At 44.5% G+C, this 27,545-nt stretch overlaps 2 protein-coding genes across 5 annotated transcripts in view; one reads left to right on the forward strand and one right to left on the reverse strand.

The window, feature by feature from the left end:
• Positions 1-1,696, forward strand: part of LOC137645928 (proliferation marker protein Ki-67-like) — a 50,559-nt gene extending 48,863 nt beyond the window's left edge. For both annotated transcript variants that reach the window (XM_068378983.1, XM_068378984.1), the window contains exon 9: positions 1,118-1,696. In XM_068378983.1, the coding sequence (XP_068235084.1) occupies positions 1,118-1,148 (31 nt within the window). In that variant the 3' untranslated portion in view covers positions 1,149-1,696. The remainder of the gene's footprint in view (positions 1-1,117) is intronic.
• LOC137645929 (vesicle transport protein SEC20-like) overlaps positions 1,341-27,545 on the reverse strand; it is an 89,315-nt gene continuing 63,110 nt past the window's right edge. For all 3 annotated transcript variants that reach the window (XM_068378987.1, XM_068378985.1, XM_068378986.1), the window contains exon 6: positions 1,341-1,810. In XM_068378987.1, coding sequence (XP_068235088.1) covers positions 1,620-1,810 — 191 coding nt within the window. In that variant the 3' untranslated portion in view covers positions 1,341-1,619. The remainder of the gene's footprint in view (positions 1,811-27,545) is intronic.

The following is a 27,545-nucleotide window of genomic DNA, read 5'->3' on the forward strand; positions in this document are numbered from 1 at the left end:
TGAGAAGTTTGCACTGAAAGGACATAGTACAACCAATTTTTCGTAAGTATTGAAATATTATATGTGTGTGTGTGTGTGTGTGTATATATATATATATATATATATATATATATATATATATATATATATATATATATATATATATATATATACAATATATACACACACACACACACACACACTCTCACAGGTATATCTCGACTTACGTCGTTTCGAGTTAAGTCGGTTTCAAAATTACGTCAGTTGTCAAAAATAATACGTGGAAAAATAAAAATCCAGTTTCGATTCATTTCATTTGACTTTCCGTTGGTCCTCCTTGACCGAAATTATAGCACTGGAATAGCTTTAAAAGCACACAAAACATTTTTTTTTTTTTTTTTTTTTTTTTTTTTTTTTACTAAAAATAAGAATTGAAGTATATATCATGTTGAGATACTCATATTCAACGTAAACTTTCACATAACATAAATCCTAACGAACAAATTATGAAAACAGACTTTTTATATTAATTGGCGGTCTTAAAGAGCTTAACAGTGACGTTTTTTTATGATAGTTCAACTATCTACCATTTGAAGCATTGACAGCACACAAAATCATATTTTTGTACAATAAATATGAATAACAGTATAAAACATCACATGAAAATACATTTTTGTATACTATTTTCTTAAAAAGTGCAACTTAACAGTCAACAATTGCTGCTTTATTTATGGTTGTGAACAGCTGATCTCAAGACTATCTTGAATAACAAATAGGCTATCTTTTTTTTAGCCCATTCAATGCAAATTACATCCAAATTTTTACTTTGCTTAAAGTTATGTTCAAAGTAGTGATTAAAACATCATTCTATTTCGTCAGCTCATCTGTAGCTATAGCTGACATTATAACATATATGTACTGAAAAATTTCAACAGTAATCCTGGCTTTCGATGTTATCTGAATTTCGTTTAATAATTTTTGTACTTTTCATGTTTTAATTATAGTCACTTCATGAATGAGGTTAGGTGAGCTTCAGGCAAGTATTAAAATAATTGATTATTTCATCAAAATATTTTTTTTTTCCAACTTGAAATCAAATATGTTAAGTTTTACATTCTTATTATCCATTTATTTCCAGGGTGAGCAGGAGAACTAGAGCTCAGAAGTAATTGGTATTAGTGAGAGCAGTACCTGAAGACATAGTTTAGAAATACATCGATGGTAGTAGTAGATTATCTGTACCTGTGCATTTTTTTAGTACCTAAGTTTTTTATTTGTATATTTTATTTTCTTGTTTTACCTGTCTACATTGTATTATATTCTAAAAACATTATATACTTCTTGTCCAAGGTTTGAGTGAATTTTGATAATTTAAACAATGTTTTATTTTATAGTCATACCTCAACTTTTGACAATATTTTAGTAGAGAAATAGGGGCTTATTTTTCTCCTTTGTACAAATAGTTTGCTTGTAAATTTTCAGTTGTACAGTTAAGAGTGACAGATTAATTGACAACTATGCATGTAAAATATGTATACTGTTAATTTTCTTTTATATTTTCAAAAAAAAAAAAAAAATTTGAAATTGATTATGCTGATGGTTGTATTGTTTTAAAATCCTGGTAGTTGGATTATGGAGTACTAGAATATAAATCTATTTCTTAAAACTACAAGACAAGAAGCTAAGAAAAAAATTAAACCAAGAAAGATTAATAGTTTGTCTGTGTTTTCTCTTCGCCCGTACTTGTTCAAAATTTTTCGTGCTTGAGCTATGACAGAACCCATTGTTTTCAGTTCCTCTTGTGTTGAACCAATAGTCTGTGAACCTTCAACTGTAAAAGAAAAAAAATAACAGTACTGTATCCAGTTAGTTAAGTTTCAAGTGACATTTTTTATATTTGATACATCACTAAGATACAAGGTGTTAAAAAAAACTTAACCATCATTGAATCGTACTCTCCCATATCAACATGCAGGTTACATAAAGATATATAAATTTCATAATCTATCATATGTAAGTATGGCAACTTAGAAAATCTAAAATTTAGTTGAATGCACATATGAGGTTTTCTCACACCAACTGGAGTCATGTTTATATTTCATTTAATGAGATGCCAAACTTCTTTGTGCTTTATAAAAAGAAATTGTTTTTGATATAACAAGGTAATTGACAATCACTCGGCAGTTCTTGCTGCCACTGGATGGTGAACACTTAATATCACACATTGAGAGCTGTATGTTTCTATGGGGAAATTATTTTTTTTCCTTTTAATAAAAAATTATTGAACTAGCATTGACCATTCAGTAAGGAAATGCCTTCAATGGTTCTACAGTTAGTGATTGATACTTAGTATATTTTATTCATATCATTGTTATCCTCTTTATCTAATAACTGGCTCCTTTTTATCTAATAACTGGCAACCCAAATGTCTAAGTACCTAAGATGAATTTTCCAATTTGTTGCTTCAGTTTTGGTGCCTACTGTACCAAAGAAACGTAAAAGCAGATGCCCCTGTCCTGCCTACTACATATTTGGGAATGGGTATATTCCATTGAGATTTAAGATTCATGCTTCATATTAGGGAAAGCAATAATTCATACTCGGTGTAGGACTACTTTTTAGGCTCAATTACTCAGTCATTGGGGACCTTGTTTGTTTTCCATTTGATATGTGTGAAAATTCCACAAAAAAAAAAAAAAAAAATTAACTTGGGTAAATACCTGTCTCTTGCATATTAGTGAGGGAGAGATCTCCAAGGTTAAAGTGAAGGAAATAAATTTCTCCATTCCTAGCCTTAAAAATGGGTAAGAATGATTTTTATGTAGAAGTTACAAAGTGGATATGGCAGTAGAGTACTGTTCTACAGGCCTGATGTACGTCATAGTGGTCACTTTTCTGAGCTATGGAATGATGTTATACAGGGATTTTGACGAAGGAAAAATATTTCTGGGCGAGGAACCTGTGTCGCCCAGTGAAATGCTCCTTATATCACCATTTCTAAGGTATAAATACTGCTAAATATACCAGAGAAAAAAGTTGCATGGAATGCCAGGAATAAACCCAGCTCGCTCACTCTAATTGAGTGTTGGTATAGTAACTGGGGCGTGTTAGAACCACGACCAGAGGTCCCTCACCAGTTAGTCCTCTCCTTCCTCAATATCCCCCGATACTACGAGGTGCCGTTCTACATCAGACTACTGACTACCCTCCCCCCACCCCTACCACTTCCCATGTTTCTTCCCTCATTCCTACTAGCACCCCAAGCTTAGACCAGCCTAGGGTGGGGGAAAAAAAAAGGGGGTGGGTTCACTGGGCGACAGGTTCCTCGCCCAGAAATAGATTTTTCCTTTGTCAAAATACCTTTTCTGGGCTTGACCTGTGTCGCTCCGTGAAATAATAACAGAGAATTGGTCCTAACGCTTGGGAACACACACAAAGGTAAGAAATTGAAATAAAATAGAATATTGAATTAAGAGAGTTTAATAACAAATCTTAAACTACCAATCTCCTAAAGTACAATACTCAGTCAGAGACCCAAAATTAAAAGTTAAAAATTTTGGAAAAACTCCCAACAAATAAAGATCATGAGATGTTATAATCAAGAAAAGACAAATAAATTATATACATCATAACCATGGGGTAGGGTGCAAACCAAGGCAGGTGACGGCCCTCTCCTTACAAAGAGAAAAGGCACTAAAAGAAAAAAAAAAGGGATAAGATAGGACCTAGTTATAATGGTTCCACTATATCCGGAGGAACTACGTTCCCTGCTGCCACTGTTGCAAATTTAAGGGCCTCCAAAGATTTCAAATAGTGGCGTTTGAAGACTTGGTGATTTCCAGCCTGTGTAGCTTTTTAATTCTTCAAAATTCATGTGATGAAAATAATTAACTGATGTTGCCACTGCTCAGATATCATGGGCATGTGGGACTAAAGCAGGATTGGCTTGCTTGATAAAATAAAGAATCTGCCTAATTCCTTTCAGGGAAATAGTTCCTCCATGTTCTCGAATAAACAAAGGGCCTGAAGACGTATTAGTAGTTCTATTCAAATAAGCTTTCAGTGTGTTAACAGGGCACAGGGAGAGATCCTGGGAAAGTGGGACAATCTTCCACGGGGTCCATCTATTCTGGGGATCCTCATTCTTTGCTAAGAATCGTCTTATCTGGAGAGAGTAAGACCTCACCAGAAGAAAGTAAGTAAATGTGACCTGGCTCTCTAGATAACGCCGAGAGTTCAGATATTCTGGCTCCTGAAGCTAAACTTGCCCAGAATAACGTTTTTCTAAGAAGCGTTATATAAGAACATGAGTCATTACAGTATCAGTATCAGAAGCCAATTTAAGGACATCATTTAGAAACCAAGAAACCGCGTGTGGACGAGTTGCTGGTTTTAGCCTAGCACAAGCTTTGGGGATAGATGAAAAATACGAATCAGTAAGGTCAATATTGAACCTGAACTGAAATATTTTCTTCAAAGCGAACTTAATCGTGGTAATAGTAATAGCAGCTAGTCCCCCTTCAAACAAAGTTCTGAAAAAGGTAAATACCAAATTGGCAGTCATCGTCTGAACATCCGAGTCTTTCAAAAGCTTCGCTAACTTCTCAACAGCAGAATCATATTGCCGAAGGGTGGAATCCCTCGTCCGACTCCAGGAACAATGTGTTAAGAGGATCGATATCAGCAACCTGTGCCGCAAATTTCATGAAATCTATAAAGTTAGGGCACTCCGAATTCTTGAGGAAGCCGACTCATTGCTAGTTTGTACTGTTTGCGTTAACTTCGGGTTGGGGATCCGCCAAGGACGGAGTCCCAGTTCCGCCAAGAGAGGAAACCAGTTGCTCTTTGACCAATAGCCACTAGAGCAATCTGTCCTTTGAAAGTCCTGAGCCTGTCCAGAACTTTCATCAGTATGTTTATGGGAGGAAACAGGTAAATCCCCCACCAGGTGTTCCAATCAATGGACGTGGCGTCCGTGGCATAGGCCAGAGGGTCCAGGTAGGGGCTACATAACACTGTAGTTTGTGGTTTGATTCCGTGGCGAATAGATCCACTTGGAGATCCGGAACTTACTGGCAAATCCAACGGAATGACTTGGTCTAGGGACTATTCAGACTCCAGCGGGGTCGTCCGTGAAAGTGCATCCGCGACTATGTTCCTTACGCCCGCCAGGTGAACTACTGACAAATGCCAATGAAAAGATTGCAATCATCACCTGATTTATGTGACCTGATTGGGAACCTCCCTTGTTGATGCAGTGGACTATCACCGCGCTGTCTAGAATTAATCTGATATGTTGATTCTTTGAGGGGGGGGAGGGGGAAAGCGTTTTAAAATCAAGAATACCGCCATGACCTCTCGAATATTGATGTGCAACTGACAAAAAATCATTGACCACAAACCTTGGACCTTTTCGAATGGGGAGTAACCCCCCCCCCCCCCCCCAACTGCTTAGGGAGGCGTCCGTATGGCCTACTAATGCCGGCGGAGGGAAATGAAGAGCTATCCGACTTTGCTAAGATTCTGACTTTCGTCCATGGGTGAACTCTCTTCATTAGGATAGATGGAATCCGAGAAACCTTGTCTCGACTTTGGTTGTTTGCCCTGGACCGCCAAACTCGATTGATGTCCTTCAATTTGGCTTTCAGTAGAACGTCTGTTACGGAAGAAAACTGTAGTGAGTCTAAGATCCTTTCTTGGTTTCTCCGAGATGTTAATTTGTCCTTGAGAAATATTTTTGTGTTCTTTGCTATCTCTTCTCTTTTTTGGAGGAATCGACAGTTTGTTGGTGGTCAGGTTCCATTGTAGACCTAACCACTGGAAGCATGACGCCGGAATCAGGCGGGACTTTTTGAAATTTACTCGGAACCCTAAGTGTTCCAGAAACTTTATTACTTTGTCCGTCGTCTCGCGACATTCCTTGTCGCTGTTGGCCCAAATAAGCCAATCGTCTAGATAGGCTACTAACTGTATTCCTTGAGTTCTCAGCTCCTAGAAAAGGACGAAAATGTCGCGTTATCGGAACATGATAACAAGCGTCTGTAAGATCTATAGAGGTGGTGACGGCCCCACGGGGAAGTAAGGTCCATACCTGCGAGACGGTCAGCATGTGGAACTTGTCGCATTGAATGTACTGTATGTATTCAAACGAGACAGATCTAAGATGACTCTTCGTTTGTCGGAGTCTTTCTTTGGCACGCTGAATAAGCGACCTTGAAACTCACGCTTTACCTCCTTTATTGAATTCCTGAAAAGGAAATCTTGTGAGAAAAGCGTGAGATCTGCCGTTGGACTCTGATAAAAACTGATCGGTGGAGGGGGCCCTTGAATCCAACTCCACTGTAGGCCCTTTGATACTATGCTGTGTGCCCATTTGTTAAACGTCCAACGGCTCCGGAAAAGGTATAGCCTCCGCCCTACCTGAGGAGTCTCATTGGTTCACAGGTCTGCCACCACGGCTCCCTCGGAATCCTCTGCCCCGCCCGGAAAGCAGACCGATTCCTCTGTGGCGAATGGGTCCCCTAGTCCTACTACCTCTCGCCTGCCTATAGCTCTGTATTTAGGAAAATTAGTTTTTCAATATTAAACTTAGCCGGTGATTATATAAGCTGCAGCTCTGCTGCCCGACAGAAAAACTCTACGCTCAAAATCCGCCAGCGATCGCTATGCAGGTAGGGGGTGTACTTCAACAGCGCCATCTGTCGTGCAGGTACTCAGTACTCAATGTAAACACAGAACTCAATTTTCTCTCTGTCGTGCCACCGGCAAGACCTACTAAATTCGCTGTTGCTTACTGGATTGGTTTTCACATATTTTGGTGAAGTACACATTTCTAGTTTTGAGCTTTCGCTTTGCAGACGTTATCTTCAATACATCCTTGCATTCTTTTGTTGATATCGGATTATTTGTTGACGACTTTGGATAGATTTTGAATTCCCCTTTGACTAATTCAAAATGGCTGACCCTTCTCAAGTCCCTAAGTTCAGGAAGTGTAATGCTAGGGACTGTTCAAGGCGTCTTCCGAAGGCCTCTATCGATCCTCACACCGTTTGTTCCAATTGTCGGGATAAGACCTGTCAATTGGAAGATCGATGTGAGGAATGCATTGGGCTTTCGGAATTCGATTTTATCGAATTCCAGAAATATACACGTAGGCTAGAGAGAGATAGAGTCAGGAGAAGTTCATCTCGCTCCGTTGAATTTTCCTCTCCTCATGCCCCACAACCTATTCCTTCCCCTGTAGTGGTTGCTCCTGATCCCCCTTCTAGCACTTAACAACCTTCGATGGCAGATATGATGCGTGCCATCCAGGCTCTGGGTGAGAGAGTCGAGTCCTTGGCTAGTGACCGTAACCAACTCATGGCAGACGTCAAGGAGTTGAAGTGCAAGAGTGCAGTGGGTAGTGATAAAGTGAGTGGTAGTGTTGTGGAAAGTGTTGTGGATAGTGTTGCGCTTGAGGGTTCGTCTGTTCGTGCCTGTCGTCCTCCCAGTCCGGGACCTCTTGCAAGCTCCCAAGCCCAGGGGAGAAGCAATGTCGTACGACCAAAGGGTTCGAGAGGCTTTAATCAGCGAATAGACGTTCCCTCCGTGGTTTCGGGCGTATCTAACCAAGATCGCCCCACCCACACGAAGACGAGAGAGCCCATTTATTCCTCGTCTGCGGAAGAGGTTTCTCGAAAGAAACCATGGACCAAGGTCTCGCGGCCTCTTAAGCGCAAGTCGGTCCCTTCCGCGCAAGTCCAACGGCCCAGTTGTAGCCACTGGGTCAGTTCGGACTCGCTGCAGTCTTCCGACGACTGCTCACCTCCTAAGAGAGGCAAAGCGGTACAGTACCGCATAGGCAGTAACACCGTCTGTTGCCGCACCTGCTCCTGTAGACCCTAAGTGGTCTTTGCTGCAGACCATGCAGTCACAGTTAACATCATTGATGCAGGACTTTCGTGCGGAGAAGGTTGACGCTGCACCAACCTCTAGCCTACAACCACCCACGGTTGTGCGTCCAGTGGACGCTGAGGCTACCTTCTCCCGCACTCCAGCTGTGAGAGTCCCGCCACCCATGCGTTCCAGTGTACCCTGCCAGCCGCATGTTGACGTTCAGCGACGCACGGAACCTTCCGTTGACGTTCGCGAGTTACAACAACAACCTAAGTTGTTTTGTTTTGACGCTGTGCGTCAACCTCCGCAGCCCAGTGTGGTTACCTCTACTCGCCCACAGCAGACTAGACAGTCTGGAGTAGACGCTTTGCGTCCCCGCGCTGCTATGGTTGTTGCCAGTTCACAGACTGGGCAACAGTTCCATGACGTGCGTCCGGTTCAGTCACGCGTGCACCCGTGCTGCCGGACTCAGCTGACCAGCCGATTCCTACTCCTTTGCCGCTTCCTCCTCAGTTTTCAGATGATGGACTCTCTGATGATGACGACGCTGCACACATTGACGACCCACATACGGACATCGACGAACCCAAGACCACGCAACCCTCCTTGGACTTTAGGAAAGTTCTTGCACTGTTCAAGGAGATGTATCCTGATCAGTTTGTATCTGCGGCTCCACGCTCTCCTCCGTCAGAGTTTGCTTTAGGCACGCAGTCATCCGCGCCTGCCTTTACGAAACTCGTCCTCGCCCGCTCATCCAAGAGAGCTTTACGAGTGTTAGGAGATTGGATGCAGTCCAAAAAGAACCTTGGGAAGACAGCATTTACGTTTCCCCCTGCGAGACTCTCTTCCAGATCGAGCGTCTGGTATGCCACGGGAGAAGTTCTCGGCTTGGGAGTTCCTGCCTCTGCCCAGGGCGACTTCTCAAGTCTAGTAGACTCTCCCCACAGGCTAGCCATGAGACGCTCTAAGATATGTTGGTCTCCTTCAGACTTAGACCATCTGTTGAAAGGAGTGTTTAGAGCCTTCGAGGTTTTTAACTTTTTGGACTGGTGTCTGGGAGCTTTGAGCAGGAAGATCTCCCCTTCTGACAAGGAAGCTTCCTTGCTCATTATGTCCTGCATGGACAAGGCCATACGTGACGGATCCAGTGAGCTTGCGGCTTCGTTCGTATCCGGGGTCCTCAAGAAACGGGAAAACCTTTGCTCTTTCCTGTCAGCTGGAGTAACACCGTGTCAGAGATCGGAACTTCTTTTTGCTCCTCTCTCAAAGTGTCTCTTCCCAGAGGACTTGATAAAGGAGATTGCTGCCTCCTTGATTCAGAAAGACACCCATGACCTGGTTGCGTCCTCTGCCCGCAAAGCCACCCCTTTGCCTACCGTGTCTAGACCCAGGATGGACACTCCAGCATCCAGATTCATTTCGCCCTTTCGTGGCAGAGCCTCCAGCAGAGGAGGTGCTCGTGCCGAAGGGAGACGTGGGAAGAAGAAAGGTACCAAGTCCTTTAAAGGCAGAGTCTGACTGCCACCTTCTTCAGACAGCAGTGGGAGCCAGACTCAAGAACTTCTGGCAGACCTGGGAGAAAAGGGGCGCAGATGCACAATCTGTGAAGTTCCTCAGAGAAGGGTACAAGATCCCGTTTGTCCGCAAACCCCCTCTAGCAACGTCTCCCATCGATCTCTCTCCCAGGTACAGAGAGGAAGACAAGAGGCTAGCTTTGAAGCAGGAGGTGTCTCTCTTACTAGAAAAGGGAGCGGTAGTCAAAGTCCGGGACCATCAATCCCCGGGCTTCTACAACCGTCTCTTCTTAGCGGTAAAGAAGACAGGAGGGTGGAGGCCGGTGCTAGACGTCAGTGCGCTGAATGTCTTTGTCACAAAGCAGACGTTCGCCATGGAGACCACAAAGTCAGTTCTAGCAGCGGTCAGGAAGGAAGACTGGATGGTCTCTTTAGACCTAAGGGACGCATACTTTCACGTCCCCATCCACCCAGAATCCCAACCTTTTCTGAGATTCGTTTACGAAAAGGTTGTCTACCAATTTCAAGCCCTGTGCTTTGGCCTAAGCACGGCTCCTCTTGTGTTTACGAGGCTGATGAGGAATATTGCCAAATTCCTGCATTTAGCGGATATCAGAGCCTCCCTCTATTTGGACGACTGGCTTCTAAGAGCTTCTTCCAGTTGTCGCTGTCTGGAGAATCTAAAGTGGACTCTAGATCTGATCAAGGAATTGGGTCTCCTGGTCAATATGGAAAAGTCCCAACTGGTCCCATCCCAAACTATAGTGTATTTAGGGATGGAGATTCACAGTCAAGCTTTTCGGGCTTTTCCGTCGGCCCCCAGAACAAGTCAAGCCCAGGTATGCATCCAGAACATGCTAAAGAAGAAACGATGTTCAGTCAGACAGTGGATGAGTCTGATAGGGACGCTATCATCCCTGGAACAGTTCGTTTCGTTAGGGAGACTACACCTCCGTCCCCTTCAATTTCACCTAGCTGTTTACTGGAAAAAGGACAAGACGCTATAAGCGGTCTCGATCCCCATTTCCGAGAAGATGAAGTCATCACTGACTTGGTGGAAGGACAGTATCAACCTCAGAGAGGGTCTGCCCCTGGCTGTTCAGACCCCCAACCACGTTCTCTTCTCGGACGCATGGGACACGGGCTGGGGTGCGACATTGGACGGTCGGGAATGCTCGGGAACGTGGAACTCGAATCAAAGAACGTTACATATCAATTGCAAGGAGCTACTGGCAGTTCATCTGGCCTTGAAAAGCTTCAAGTCCCTCCTTCAAGGCAAAGTGGTGGAGGTGAACTCGGACAACACCACGGCCTTGGCGTACATCTCCAAGCAAGGAGGGACCCATTCTATGACGTTGTACGAGATCGCAAGGGACCTCCTCACCTGGTCAAGAGATCTAAACCTTTCTCTAGTAACGAGGTTCATCCAAGGCAATATGAATGTCATGGCGGATTGCCTCAGTCGGAGGGGTCAAATCATCCAAACAGAATGGACCCTACACAAGGATGTGTGCAAGAGACTATGGGCCACATGGGGCCAACCTACCATAGATCTCTTCGCAACCTCGATGACCAAGAGGCTCCCAATATATTGCTCACCAATCCCGGACCCAGCAGCAGTTCATATAGATACCTTTCTACTGGATTGGTCCCATCTAGACCTTTATGCATTCCCCCCGTTCAAGATTGTCAACAAGGTACTGCAGAAGTTCGCCTCTCACGAAGGGACAAGGTTGACGTTAGTTGCTCCCCTCTGGCCCGCGAGAGAATGGTTCACCGAGGTACTTCAATGGCTGGTGGACGTTCCCAGAACTCTTCCTCTAAGAGTGGACCTTCTACGTCAGCCACACGTAAAGAAGGTACACCCAGGCCTCCACGCTCTTCGTCTGACTGCCTTCAGACTATCGAAAGACTCTCTAGAGCTAGAGGCTTTTCGAAGGAGGCAGCCAGGGCGATTGCTAGAGCAAGGAGGACATCCACTCTTAGAGTCTACCAGTCGAAGTGGGAAGTCTTCCGAAACTGGTGCAAGTCTGTATCAGTATCCTCGACCAGTACCTCTGACTTCCTATTATACCTGAGGAAAGAAAGATCTCTTTCAGCACCCACTATCAAAGGTTACAGAAGCATGTTGGCAACAGTCTTATGTCACAGAGGCTTAGATCTTTCCAACAACAAAGATCTACAGGACCTCCTTAAGTCTTTTGAGACCACGAAGGAGCGTCGTTTGGCTACACCTGGATGAATTTAGACGTGGTACTAAGATTCCTGATGTCAGAAAGGTTCGAGCCACTACAATCAGCCTCCTTTAAAGATCTCACTTTAAAGACTCTTTTCCTGGTTTGCTTAGCCACAGCTAAGAGTCAGTGAGATTCACGCCTTCAGCAGGAACATCGGATTTTCATCTGAAACGGCTACATGTTCTTTACAGCTTGGTTTTCTAGCCAAAAACGAGCTACCTTCTCGCCCTTGGCCGAAATCGTTCGATATTCCAAGCCTTTCAAATATGGTTGGAAATGAACTAGAAAGAGTCTTATGCCCTGTTAGAGCTCTTAAGTTCTATTTAAGACGAACTAAACCTTTACGAGGACAGTCAGAAGCTTTATGGTGTTCTATTAAGAAACCTTCTTTGCCTATGTCAAAGAATGCAGTTTCCTATTATATCAGACTGTTGATACGAGAAACTCATTCCCATCTGAATGAAGAAGACCATGCTTTGCTGAAGGTAAAGACACATGAAGTTAGAGCTGTCGCTACTTCAGTGGCTTTTAAACAAAATAGATCTCTGCAGAGTATAATGGACGCAACCTATTAGAGAAGCAAGTCAGTGTTCGCGTCTTTTTATCTTAAAGATGTCCAGTCTCTTTACGAGAACTGCTACACCCTGGGACCATTCGTAGCAGCGAGTGCAGTAGTGGGTGAGGGCTCAACCACTACATTCCCCTAATTCCATAACCTTTTTTAATCTTTCTCTTGAAAAGTTTTTTATTGTTGTTTTTGGGTTGTCCGGAAGGCTAGGAAGCCTTTCGCATCCTGGTTGATTTGGCGGGTGGTCAAATTCTTTTCTTGAGAAGCGCCTAGATTAGAGGTTTTGATGAGGTCCTGTAGTATGGGTTGCAACCCTTGATACTTCAGCTCCTAGGAGTCGCTCAGCATCCTAAGAGGATCGCGAGGCTCAGTAAGGAAGACGTACTTAAAAATGGCAGAGTAATTGTTCAAGTCGACTTCCTTACCAGGTACTTATTTATGTTTGTTATTTTGAATAACTGCTAAAATGAAATACAAAATCCTTAGCTCATAATAATGTAAACAATTAATGCTGGTCTCTACCCAACCCCCTGGGTGTGAATCAGCTTATATAATCACCGGCTAAGTTTAATATTGAAAAATGTTATTTTTATAATAAAATAAATTTTTGAATATACTTACCCGGTGATTATATATTAAAGGACCCTCCCTTCCTCCCCAATAGAGACCCAGTGGACCGAGGAGAAAATTGAGTTCTGTGTTTACATTGAGTACTGAGTACCTGCACGACAGATGGCGCTGTTGAAGTACACCCCCTACCTGCATAGCGATCGCTGGCGGATTTTGAGCGTAGAGTTTTTCTGTCGGGCAGCAGAGCTGCAGCTTATATAATCACCGGGTAAGTATATTCAAAAATTTATTTTATTATAAAAATAACATTTTGAGCAGACGAGTCTTCAGGATGTATACCATCAAGAAACATGGGATTAAGTAACGAGTTACCCTCTTCTGCTTCCTGGAGGGATGTTGAAGGTAAAAGTTGTGAGGTCAGAAGAAACTAATCTTTGTCCAACCTTCACATAAAAAGCCCATCAAGCCTCCCATGAGAGTTTGTCTGAAAGTACATTATAGCACGTTCGTTATTTCTTAGGAAGCTTATCACAGAAAAAACTCCATCTTGCTCATAGGGTCTTGGATTAAGGCTTTGTAGAGGTCAAAAGGTTGCTGGAGGTGTCAGGTGTGGTTTCTTTGTTAAAAGGGCAATTGCATCATCTGAGGATGGATAAAGAACACACCACCATGGAACTTAACTCCCACTTGCTTTTAGGCCTCACATCCTGGTACACCATTTTGACATGGGCTATACCAAATGAGTAGTACCACTGCCTTGTGGGCTAGTCTCTTGAAACAAAGATTACAGGATACTTTTGCGACTGCGCTCCCCTGCAGGGGTGATGGGACAGATCCCCATTGGCTGCTCCTACTCCAAGTCCTGGGCAAAGGGTGGTGCATACTGGATTCAATTTCTGGAGAGTGTTGCTCATCTTTGGTAGCTGCCATCATAGGGAGTTGCAAAGCTCACCCTTTTAAAGGCAGGTACCTAAAGAATGTAGCCTAAACCTGATCTATGTCTTGCCATAGCATGCAGACTGTACAATGCAGTGACAAACAACCATAAACTAATAAGAACCTGGAAAGTAAGGATGCTACAAGATCAGACTACTGACAATACTACAAGACCACCCAGGAGAACTGCAATAATTGCCAAAGAACTTTGTTGATACAATACCAATAAAACACCTACAACCTGGGAAAAGGATGTTTATTGGCACTGATCAGTGCTTAGTCCCTAACATTGGATGTTGACAAAACCACTGTTGTTTGTGTCCTTGTTACAATACTGACAAGGTAATCTTGCTGGAGGATTTCAGTGTTCATGTTGGAAAAATATAGCTCTATGGGGGAGGTGGCACAGGCAATATGAACACTGGCCTTGGACTACTCTATCTGCTGAGCACAATCTTATCATTACAAACCCACTATTCCAGCTCAAAAATAGATGCATCTAAGCACTATGTCATAATCAGGCAGAGCCACTAATGATATAACATAACTCAAGTGATGCATTGGGTACAGTGTTGGATAAAACAACTAGTAAACTCAATCTGAATTACAAATGCTTAACCCTCAGAAACTTTAAGACCGAAGGACATAGGCAGAAAGTGTGGAAATTAGATTGGCACTGCTTGCTGGAAGTGCATTAGCAAAGTCTGCAAAAAGAGAGATGTCAGAGTGTTTAAGGTTGGTCTTTGGACCAAAGGAGTAAGTTTCTATGTAATATAGAGCAGTCATGGTTAACTGGGGGCCACATTTTACTATATCCAAGTGAGTGAGGGTTACATGATGATACACATGCAAGAAATATTACTTGCCCAATACAGTGCATACTTTTTTCAATTTGTTTTACGATGAAAGTTTACATAAAACTGACATCTCTTACATTATTTCCTAATGATGATTACTGGTACAAATAATCAAGTTTCAGTAACCTAGAAAGTCTCAGGAGCTGCACAAAAACACATGGGCTGAAGGTTGTCCATGCCTGATATCGAGTATAAAAATAGGCTAGCCTTAGATTGGGATAGAAGACATGCTTAAAGGACTGGATGTTAAGCCTAGCAAGCAAAGATGTACTTCTATTATAACAGTTCCTCCTGTTTTTCTTGCTCCTCAACAAAAAGCTTCCTGAGCTTTCATGCTGCTGATATCCTGTAAAAGCTTGGTGGTATTCATTTATGATTAAGGACCCTCTACTGGGTGATTTTTGGCTGGGCAATCTTGTGGAAAGTCCACATGGCACCTTTTGTGTATGTACAGTACTTACAGTATAGTGTTAATTGGTGATAATCACATAATTCCTTTAGTAAGCATATCTATATAGCTAGACAACACAACACACGAATCCGCATTTCCAATGTTTCACGGCATGAGGAAACCAATTTTACTGTTATTTTTGTGATCAGATGCACTAAAAATAAGATAAGCACTGTGTTAAAAACGCTTCATGCTAACATAATACTCGACATTTCTGAGGCGCTCACAACCAAACGATCACAAATATCACAAAATAGTCAAGTAAAACTTATTGTGCAATTTATAAAGAAATTAGAGCAGTTCATACAAAACACTACGATATTTAACCCAATGGCTGCAGTGAGGTACCGGGGTAACATCCTTCATCATATTTGTATTTTTCCTAGTCATACAAACCTAAGACTAATAGAAGCACAATTTCAGCAAAGCTAAAAACGCCTTAAACTTTTAACGAGGTAAACACGACTGGCTGTCGGAAAATGAGGAAGCCCCATCCACTTAACAGGTAGCACTCACCTTCACTTTAACCTAGGATTTGCGGGGTGGTTGAGATGGGTAGTACAACCTAAAGGTCTCTGGCTTCAGTAATTAGGAAGAATACAGAGATTCAAAAATTCATTTCCTATACGTAATACAAACCTTTAATTGAAAACTTTCCTGTGGTGTGGTAGTCCCTATTAAATCAAATGGGCTCAGTTTTTTACCCAGAAAATGTCAATGTACATTGGTGAAGAGGAACGAATGTAACGACTCCTCTTCAACCTCTAACTACCTGAGCATAGAGACGTCGAAGATGTTAGGCTAGGCCTCCACTATGTACTAATGGATGAGCTTAGGGGAATCTTAATCCAGCTGGATAGTGTGGCAAAATATATTGGCATTTATAAGACTGATGGGAATGCATAAATTTTCTCCATCCACCCCCTAACAAGGAAGGATGAGGGAGATACTTTGATGCAAAGAAAAGGTGCTCTATTGAGTAGCTTACCTACAGTGCTCGTATTTTACAGCTCCATAATGGCACAAATGCTAGAACTCCAAAGGAGGGGAAAAAGGGACAGATTGCCTTTTATTCTTGGACTTGCGTTGAGACTGCTATCATAGACGAGATGCTTCTTTTTCACTATACAACCTATTGAGAAGCTATCATAGGTCCTAAAAAGAACATGTCCAGGGACTTGAGGGCAGTGAAGGAAGTCTGGCGTTTCCAGTCGTGCCTTCAGCTCTTCCGCCCAAGGACAGATTGTTCCTGAAGACGGGTAGAGCCAATTCCTCGGACTTCGTGGGCTCGCACTCTCGAAAGGCCTCTCTCGGTTCCCTCCGCGGAAGGATATGCACGTCTGATGGTTTCACAAAGCCAGAAGGAGATACTGTAGTGTTCTTGGAGATTGGCTTCTTCACTCTACCAGTGCCAAGGAAAAGCATCTAATGACCTAGTCTGAAGCACCGGGTTATCTTGAGGTAGCAACAACGCCCTCACATGATAGAGAAGCAGGTCACCCCAATCACAGGTCACATTTTTGAAGGAGATGATGAAGAAGGATTCGAACCTCTGGTCGTGGGTTGTTAGGTTTTGTGTCTTCGCCACAAACTCAGACACAAAGGATATCAAAACCTTCCATCCCTCAGAAAGGCAAATAAGATGCCATGAAGTTCGCCGAGGCTAGCACCAGCAAAACACGGGCTTAAATGTAAAACACCTGCCCTTCTTAATGATTCGTAATGCGAGCACTAAAGAGAGGCGATAACTGGTAACATCCCAGACAGAACGGCTTGAAGCTCATCATTAACTGAGCAGTAGCCATTAACCACAGAGACTGAGAGGAGCTTCTCAACGAAGGTAGTCAAACAAATCAGCTACAGTATTAATGGCAGAGATACTGTGACCAGAGAAGTACCCCAATTATGACACCAATCGCAAAGGATTGCCCATTTTCCCTGGTAGACAGCTGCAGAGGATTTATGGAGGTACTGTATTCAGACATTTCTTGTGCAGTGCCTCGTGTAAAGCATTTTGCTTGGAGTAGATGCTAGATAGTTTCCATCCATGAAGTTTCAGACTTTACGGATTGGAGATACTTCTGAAGGTGTGGCTGACAGAGAAGTGACGGCCTTAGGAAATTCTCTCAGTACCTCGACAACAGCCAACAGATCAGAATGCCACTCTACATGGGGCCATCTGAGAGCCACCAGGATCACCATATCATCCTGAGTCCCGGCACCATAAACAATTGATTGATTAGTAGATGGATCAGGCTGAATGGAAGAAAAGACAATAGGTCTGGAACATGGGAGCTTCCTGTTTAGCCATGTGGTAAACAGACTGATCCACAGAATCATAAGCCTCTCCACTACATAGGGATGTAGGGATCAAACTGACCTTACAACCAGACATTGGCAATTGAGTGTGTCTACTATTACATTCCTCTTGCCAAGATTGTCCCTGACTGACAACTTTACGGCATGGAATGTCTCCCCGGTGTGCATCCGCTTCGTCAGCTCGCAGAGAGGGTGGGGGATCATGCCACCTTGATCAAAGTAAGTCACTACAGTGTTGTTGTCACAACAAAACTACTAAGTGCTTCCTCAACGTTTTTGGAATCTTTGCAGCGCTAGAAAGGCTGCTAACTTTCCAGGAGTGGATGCTTCTTCTACTAACTACACCCCAGATGAGACCATGTCTGAAGGCAGTGTCAAGTATGACTCCTATAGTGAGGGTTTCCTCATTCAGCCAACAGGTAAGATTGTGCAAATGGAACAGAAAGGAATGGGAGATCCAAGGAAGCTGACCCTTGATCCTTAAACCACCACTAAAGAGATCTCTGGTGGAGGTGCCAGTGAGGAACAATCTTCTCTAGTGAGGAAAGGTGGCTGAGAAGACTCAGCCACCACAGAAACAGTTGCTTTACCTTCTTGAGCTTGCTGATGCAATCGTCTGACTCAAAGATTTGCTGCTGCCATGTCTATCAGCATGCCTAAGTACTTCAACCTTCGCTTGGGTAAGAGACTACTTTTCCCTGTTTATCACAGTCCCTGGATGATGCAAAAAGCAATAAGTTAAACTTGATCCTGTAGCCACTCCCACAAAGGAAGCCAGAATCAGCATAACCAAGATACATCAAAAGACCTATCCCATGTAAGAGCTCAAGCTGCTACCAAGATGAACACTTGAGAAGCTGTAGATGAAGAAGTGGAGGTACTTTCAAAACGACTGATGTACAGGTACTGGAAAGTACACGTCCTTCAGATTCACTGAAAGCAAGAAGTCTTCTTCTCTGATGAAACTCGGCACAGACTGTAATGTTTCTATCCTGAACTTTTTTTTATGTCCAATTTCATTCAGTATTGTAAGGTTGATGACCAGGCCCCAGTTGACTTCTCTACCAGTAAGTCAACTATAGAAGCCTGGGGCTCGTCTCGAACAACTGAGTGCATTCTTCTCCAACATCCCTGCTACCTCTGTCCCCAAGTTCAGGATTCTCTGCAATGTTGGAGGAAACAATGAGAACTTTTGGTAAGTGAAATAGAGGGACCGACAGCCTGAAAGGGTAGTAAGTATCTTTCATGAAGGATACTCACTACCCAAGACTTGACTCCATGTCTCAGCTAAGTTGCCCAACGGCATAACAAGCAATCTCATACTCGGGACCAGGGAAGGGGGAATGCGGATAACAGCGTTTCCCTCTCCTTCCCCTTTTCTGCCACCCCACTGCCTGGAAGGGTAGCTAAAAGAGATGTGTGTGCACGGTCTCCTTTCAGAGGGAAGTTGTGGACTATCGGGGTCTAGGAAAGGCCATGGAACCCTGTCTTGCACCTGATCCTGCAGGTATGGCCGAACTTACGGTTTTGCCGCTGCTCTGCCCCAAAGGGCCAAGGCCCATGAAGGAAACTGCTAGCTGGATCAGGGAGTCCTACAAAGCAGTCCTCTACATCACCAAGGCCTACACGTAAATCCACTGAAAGAAAGACATGGCCCCCACACCCAGGACTTCCGAAGCGAAAGAATTACCTCCGAGCTAACTTGCTTTGAGAATTGGGGGATCAAGGCATCCCTTCTCCTCAAAATGCAATTGGCCCACTGGTGCCAGGAAGGTCACTGCCTCCCCACCAGACTCTAGTACTTCTCAAAAGAGATAATCCCGTTGACTTGGTAAAGAATATCACTGCACCTGACCACTGGTCAAGATAGGAGACCACTTTATGGAAGGTCATGGCCGACAAATCTTCTATGTTTTGAGAGTGGAGGGGGCAAGATTTTGTTTGACTGGCTAGAAGTGACGAAGTCCTCAGAACCACAGATCTGATCTTCAACTTAATAATGGCAAAACTAGCCAGATCTGACTAGGGCAGCTCCAGAAATGGCCTGGGCCCTTGAGGGAAACCAAAGTGCCAATCAATGACACAGGATCTCCCCAAAGGTAGAACCAAGGTCGTCTACCTATAGCCATTGCGCTCCCCAATAAGTACAAGGACATCCACAAAGAAATACTCTGACTCGGAATCATCCTTCTTTGTCGGCACCAGTCCAAGGTTCAGCATCTTAAGGCAGATGAATATGTCCAGCGTCTTAAGGCAGATGAATACAGAGTACCTTTCTACCCTTCTGGGATAGAGGGTACAGCACATTGTTTCAGCGATTCATCCCCTCCCAATAAAACAAACAACGTACTCGGAGACTAAAGAAGGCCCATGAAAGGTCGACAACAACAGGGGAAGAATTCCTGGCACTGATCATGGCAAAGAGGGAATAGCCCAGCGGCATAGTAAGAAATATGAAACCAATTGTTCAAATTGTTCTAAAAGCACCAAAATTGGCACACATGTGGATTAATACATTCTGAACAATTTTGGATATGGAGGCATTCAAGATTCTCCCCGTAGCACATTTGGCGGCCATTTTTCAAAATGGCCGCTATTTACCGTTAGCGTCATTGAATATGTACCATAATTTGTCTTTTTGTGGATGCTAAAGGTGATAAGTGTGCTAGAGGTGATAAGTATTGTACAATTACACATACTTCTGTGCTTACCAAATAATTTGGCTACCATTTCACAAGAAAATGAATTTTACTTTGCAGCGGCAGCGTTGGTGGCAGTGACGGCGGCTGCAGTAATAGTATAGTGTTGATAGTCATGGTGCTTGTAGTAGTAACTTGTGGTAACATGGTGGTGTTTTGTGTCTTTGCAGGTGAGGCAGCAGCAGCACCACCTGACATCAGAGACGCGTTGTTCCAGACTGCAGCCATGGCAAAGAAGTTCCATCTGGTCGATACTTTTGAGCAACGTACTCCCACAACACCTCCTGAGACAAACTGGAAGCTGTGTCTTGTATGTCAAGAGGAGACAACAGAGTCACTTGTCTGCCCAGTACTGTCTAAACGCCGAGACCCTGGGAGTGGATACACGACAATGGCTGCAAACTTGGTCAAATTTGATGAACTCGGAGAACTGCCAAGAACTGTTCAGTTACAGAGACTAGATGAAGGACAAGGTGTTGAGGCGACAATGGTTGCCCACCAGGCCAAGTGGCATAAAACATGTATGCTCAAATACAATAACACAATGCTACGAAGAGCAGAGAAGAGACGCATCGCAAGCAGCTCAGCATTTGATAGTACTGACAATGTCCAGGCCAAGCGCGCCAGAACACACTCTTCAGAAGCCACTACCAGCGGCACCTCCTGCTTTTTCTGTGGAAAGTCTGGCACAGAGACCCTACATGAAGTAACAACCTTCCAGGTGGACACACGCGTACGGAAGTGTGCAGCGCAAGTTGGGGACAATGAACTCATAGCCAGGCTCAGCATGGGTGATATGGTGGCTCTGGAGGCCAAGTACCATTCCAAGTGTTTGTTGGCTCTTTACTATCGTGCAAAGACCACTGTAGAAGCCGAGCAGAAAACTGACCATGAAGGTGTAATGTCAAGAATCGTACTGGCTGAACTGGTCCTGTATATCGAGGAAACCCACCTAGAAGAGGGCACCACCCCAGTCTTCAGACTCGCAGAACTTGTAAAGCTATACACAACAAGAATGGAACAGCTCGGGGTTGTTTTGTGCCAGAAAGTTAATAGCACAAGGCTGAAAGAGCGCCTGTTAGCCCAGATACCAGGCCTGAGATCCCACAGCAAAGGCCGAGATGTTTTACTAGCGTTTGATGAAGACATTGGTGAAGCGCTAGGCAAAGCCTGCGAGCAAGACTGTGACACTGAGGCAGTTCACCTTGCGCGTGCTGCACAGATAGTTCGTCGATATATGTTTGAAGACACTTACCAATTCCGTGGATCATTCCCGGGCGGCTGTCAGGAGGACTCTGTGCCAAACGTACTAGTTGCAATGGTAAATATGGTGCTGGATGGCCCCACCATCAAGAATCAAAGCCATTCCTCTTCAACACAAGCACCTCTTTCCATTGCGCAGCTTCTCAAGTTCAACAGTGTCAGGCAAAGTCGGAAGCAGGGAGCAACCAAGACACAGGAGCCTCCAGCTGTCAGACACAGTATGTCTCAAGAAACTCCTCTTCCAACCTATGTTGGGCTGATGCTGTATGCTGAAACACGCAAGAGAGGACTTGTGGACAAGCTCTTCTCTCTGGGCCTAAGCATCTCATATGACAGAGTCCTACGTCTTTCTGCCCAGATGGGAAACAGCGTGTGTCAGCTGTACCGCATAGAGGAAGTGGTCTGCCCGCCTACCCTGCGTAGCAATGTGTTCACAACTGCGGCTGTGGACAACATTGACCACAACCCAAGTGCCACCACAGCCAAGAATTCATTCCATGGAACAGGAATCTCGCTTTTTCAACACCCAACGTGTGCAGATGAGGGAGTGGATCGTAGCATTGCTCTCACTGGGCGTGATACTGGATCAAAGACGGTTGAGCCTCTACCAGAATATTACACGGATGTACGTCCTGTTGCTTCTTCTGTCAAAGGGCAAATGATCCCAGCTACTTCTGTGACCTCTCTTAGACGCCACAACTGTGAGCAGCACATAGAAGATGAGTATATGTGGCTGGAGAACACGAGAAGTGTTCTCAAAGATGATGTTGAGGCCTGTGAAAACACATCATGGGCTGCATACCATGCAAGGCACCAAGATCCAAAGCAACCAGTCATCACACCAACGTCCCTGCTTCCCTTGTTCCAGGAGAGTGCTCACACTGTGGCAATGATCAGACACTCTATTGATGTAGTCAGGAGTGCAGTTAAACATCTCAACCCAGGCCAAACTCCAGTTCTGACTTGCGACCAGCCACTATTCACTCTAGCAAAACAGATCCAGTGGAAGTGGCCAAACACATATGGAGAAGACCAACTGGTGTGATGTTTGGGGGGTTGCATATTGAAATGACGGCACTGAAGACCCTGGGTGACTGGTTGCAGGGAAGTGGGTGGACCCAAGCACTGGTACAAGCAGAGATCACAACTGAAGGAATAGCAGACTCATTTCTTCGAGCAGCTCACGTCACACGCACCAGAAGAGCACACCAAGTCACAGCGGCTGCGTTGTATAATCTCCAACGGCGTGCCTATGACAAGTACAGCACCACCAATACAGAAGATGATGAGCACCCTGAAAGCTTCGAAGACTGGTGCAGTCAGAGAGAACAGAGTTATCCGCAGTTTCAGTACTGGTCAACAGTCTTGGCACTGGAGCTGTCCACTCTGATCTATGTGCAATCTCTGAGAGAAGCCAATTTTAGCATGTACGTGGATGCTCTGACAGAACTGGCTCCGTGGTTCTTCGCACTAGACCACACGAACTATGCCCGATGGATACCAGTGCATCTACGGGACATGGCAGAACTGGCAAACAAACATCCAGACGTCTTCACAGAGTTTAGCAAGGGACACTTCACAGTCCAGAAGACCAAGAGGATCTTTTCAGCAATCCCTCTTGACCAAGGACATGAGCAGAACAACGCGTATGTCAAGGGTGATGGAGGAGCCATCGGCCTCACAGACAATCCAACTGCACTGAGGCGCTGGATGGTTGCCGGACCGGAGGTTGCTAGAGTGATTGTGGAATTTGACGACTTCAATCTGCATCCACACGATCAAGAGGAGACACGTCACCACGAAGAGACACCAAGTGTGCAGAACACTTTTGCCAGAGATGTGCGCTCACTTGTGGCCGTCATTGAAGAGCTGGGCAACCCTTTCGAGGAGGACAGTCAGGACTTGCTGGTGCTCGACACAAAGGAGATCGCAGACCCTGCAGTCATAGAAACAGTCCGTAACGCCAAGCAGATTGGCCAAGACCAGTTTGAAGCATTCTCAAAGGAATGCATCGTGGACAGAACCAAGTCCATTGAGGTGGCAATCCACCGGAACAAGCTACCACTGTTTGCGACCAAGAGAGGACCCAATATACCCAAAGGAAAAGAACAGGTCAAATCTCTGAAGAATGATGTTGCGCTCTTCGCACGATTATATATCGGCTGCCAGACCCGTGATGGGAATCTAGAAGAGTTCTTCAGGCATGAAAATCAGCAATGCCCTCCAGCTTTATCTGACGGAGGGAGACTGTACCTAGGGAGCAAGAGTGACTTGCTGGTGTGCCTTGAAGGCCATGCTGAGCCTCAGTTTGAAGCTCCTACTGTCACTGCTGTTGTCCTCGATGGAGCAGTAATCGTACAGATGTTGAAGCCGGGTACTGCCAACACGTTCGAGGAATATGCACAGCAAGTGTTCATCCCATACGTTGTACAACGTTTCCAACATGTATCACGTCTTGACCTTGTGTGGGACAGCTACAGAGCAGATTCCCTGAAGGCATCAACCAGAGAACAGCGTGGAAAGGGAGTACGTCGGCGTGTTGTCGACTCAGCAGTCATACCAGGAAATTGGCAAAGTTTCCTGCGAGTTGATAGCAACAAAGTGGAGCTCTTCAGCTACCTCTCCACCATGCTTGCAGAGTCCTTTCAAGAAGAAGGCAAGGAACTGGTCGTCACTGATGGGGAGCAGGTGATCTGTGTTCCACAGCAAGAGGATGTCAACTCACTCGCACCATGCAACCAAGAAGAGGCAGACACCCGCATGATGCTACATGTAGCACATGCTGCACAACATGGTCACCACCAGATACAGGTTCGAACAGTAGACAGTGACGTCGTGGTCCTAGCAGTGATGGTAGTCCAGAAACTACCAGCTGGAGACGAACTCTGGGTAGCCTTTGGGACAGGCAAGAACTACCGCTACATTGCAGCCCATGAAATAGCTTCCTCCCTTGGTCCAGAGAAGGCATGTGCTCTTCCAATGTTTCATGCCATCACAGGGTGTGATACTGTGTCAGCCTTCGTCGGACATGGGAAGAAATCTGCCTGGGCAACATGGAACACGCTGCCAGAACTCACTGATGCCCTGCTGAGTCTGGCAAATGCACCCACAAGCATCCAAGAGGATACAATGCATGTCATCGAGAGGTTTGTCATACTCCTGTATGACCGCACAAGCAAATGCAAGGACGTCAACAAGGCGAGAAAGCAGCTCTTTGCAAAGACGAACTCTGTTCAGAACATCCCGCCAACCTACGCTGCTCTGGAGCAGCATGTGAAGAGATCTGCCCTTCAGGGTGGTCATGTCTGGGGCCAGGCATTGGTACCAACGCCCGTGCTCCCTCCACCAACAGACTGGGGCTGGCATCGGAGTGATGATGGGCTCTACACACCACTCTGGACCACACTCCCTGAGGCATCCAAGGCCTGCTATGAGCTGGTGTCTTGCGGATGCAAGAAAGGCTGCAAAAACCGCTGCAAGTGCAAGAACGCTTCACTGCAATGCACTGGTCTATGTTTCTGTGAAGGCGAATGCCAGTAGATTGGGACAGAAAACTTGCTAACCAACATTATGATCTGTAGACATTCATAATTCTGGTGACCAGATTTGAAAAGTTCGGAATCATAATTAACATAGTGTGGCAAAATCTACGTTATTGTATTACATGTATGTACTGCAGGATTACACAAGTACTGTGCCTAGAGACTGGGCTTTTGGTCGACTATATAACTACAATCTGACCATACTGTAAACTTCCCGTACTCTGTGTATTATTTTGACTAGCAATTTTGCCAGCAATTTGAAATAAAAAAGCAACTTGAGCAATTAAAGTGTGTTCCTGAAATCAGGTACTGGTTATTAGAGGTATTATGTCATTGAGTATTGAAATCTTCATCAAATGTCCACTTTTTCCACAAAATGGCGGCCAGTTTGGGGGCCATTTTTGAGAAGATTCATCTAAATATCTGTTAAACATTTATTGATGTTAATTCTGATGTAAAAAAAGGGAATTTTGGCCCATCTAGCACCAAACTAACGACACATAATGAAGTCTATGTAATGACGCTAATGTTAAATGGCGGCCATTTTGAACAATGGCCGCCATATCTTCCTAAGGGCTAATCTTGAATGCCTCCATATCCAAAAATGTTTAGAATATATTAATCTACATGTGTGCCAATTTTGGTGCTTTTAGACCAATTTGAACAATTGGTCTGCTATGCCGCTGTACTAGAAGGAGTAACTCATACTCTTCCCTCTGGTGATTGGGGTGAGTGGTGCATATAGAAGGTCCCTCCACCTCCAACTCTTGGTTTTTCATTGCACATGATAGCCTCAAGTGGTGCTATCCTCTAAACTTGCTCTACCAAAGGATCATGGGTTGAAGGAAGAGCAAGAGTCCAATGTCCAGGTAGATAGGGTGATGTAGGGCGCTGAAACTCCTCCATTAATCGGGGAACAGTGTGTGTATTGGGCCATACACTCCTGTCCCACCTGAGTAGCTGGGAAACCCGAGCCGCGGGTCCAAGGGGCTATGATAAGTGGCTGGGAGCCACTTGGGTGGAGTCCATCCACTCTTTCTGCAAAAGAGAGATGATGTAAGAAGTCCTCCCTAGACTCTGACCTCTTCCTCTTCTAAAAACCATCATAATCAGAGTCAGAAGTAAAAAACGAGGCCAAGTAAGAAGAATGAACTTTTTCTTTCCTTCCAATCCTCAAACCAGGGGAAGAAACCACAAAGGTTACTCGAGAAACACTACACTGGGAAACACGGTCACAGGAAAGAGGGGGAGGCACTCACCAGGGGTCTGCGAAGCCGACAAGCTAGGTCACCTGCACAGGAGTGGGAGTTAAGGGCCCCAGGTATAAGGGTTGGGACGACAGACACAAGGAGAGGGAGCAACAACAGAGTAACCCGGCTCCATGGCAACATGTACTTTCGACACAGCCAACTTACACCAAACCCTTGGGAGTGACACCTATGGGTGCCAGAGCTTTCTGGCAAACCTATACAGTCCTTTGGACTTGGAGGGGGTCATCACTGGAGTCACGGACACTCAGGACACATTGACCACTACTTTTGCCATTAGCAACAAGGAGGCACTAGTACTAGGGACACAGAGAGGTAGCCTTAGCTACCAGCTCCCTCAACAAGTCAGCTCTGGTGATTACCATCCATTTTCCATAACGCCCAATATTATCTTTAAGTTTTTTAACATCTTTTGGTATAACATCTAAATAGGTATGCTAAAGGTAATGATCTGTTCCTTAGTTTTCAATTTGGCTTTTGCAAAGAATTTGGAGCATTTGATTCTCTTCTTAGAATTTATAATGCTGTACAGAAATCCCTTAATAGTGATCAGGAAGTTGTATGATGGCCTTGATTTTAGTACTGCCTTTGACCATGTTAATCATGAGGGCCATTGTTTTCACACTCAAACAGTTGGGAGTAGGTGGTTCTTTTCTTAGCATCATTATTGAATGGTAAAGTAATAATAATAATGCAGTAATAGAGGGCCTACCTGAAAGACCTAAGGCCCAAGCCTTTCTTAGGTCAAACTCCTTGTAAGTAGTCTGCCAAGAAACGGGAGAAGTCTCTCCAACCTCCGATGGGGAGCAACAAACACAAGCCACCAGAATCTGAAAAAGCCAACCGATATAGCTCCGAGGGCTACTTGCTCCTGACTCATGTTCCCTGGAGGCCGAGCCAAGGGCATATGCACATGAGCAGCAGTAGCAGATGCACTCAATGATTGGAGAGAAGCAAAAGACTTACTCGATGTCTTTTTGGGCGTTGCCAAGATAGACTCCAGAGAACCGGAGAATGCTCAGCTTTCTTTCTACCTCTCAAGGTATATGCCTGCCACGACCTACACTCGGCACCCAGGGATGATTAGTCATGACCCCTACAAGAAGCCCCGAGATAGTGCAAATCTATAGCTGGTTTATGCATAAACCAGTTGCAACATTCAAACTTTTCCTGGTATGTCCATAGCAATCAACTGTGTGAAAGAAAATGAAAAGCTCGATTAAGGGCATAACAGCACAGTACGTCCATACTCACTGCAACCGAAAACAAAGTAAAGAGCTTCTGACAGGTGAGGCTTCGCTTGTGCTTACCACATGTCATTAACTACCTCAATAACGATTTCAACAGCTTTTCAAAATCACACTGAAAACAATCCTATTCAAAGGACGAAAACTTTATAGACACAAAGGAACAACTATTGAAATACTTGACAAATATCAATGATGTCTAGATATCAAAATAATTAAT

This window comes from Palaemon carinicauda, chromosome 8 (genome assembly GCF_036898095.1).
Source record: "Palaemon carinicauda isolate YSFRI2023 chromosome 8, ASM3689809v2, whole genome shotgun sequence".
Lineage (NCBI taxonomy): Eukaryota > Metazoa > Arthropoda > Malacostraca > Decapoda > Palaemonidae > Palaemon > Palaemon carinicauda.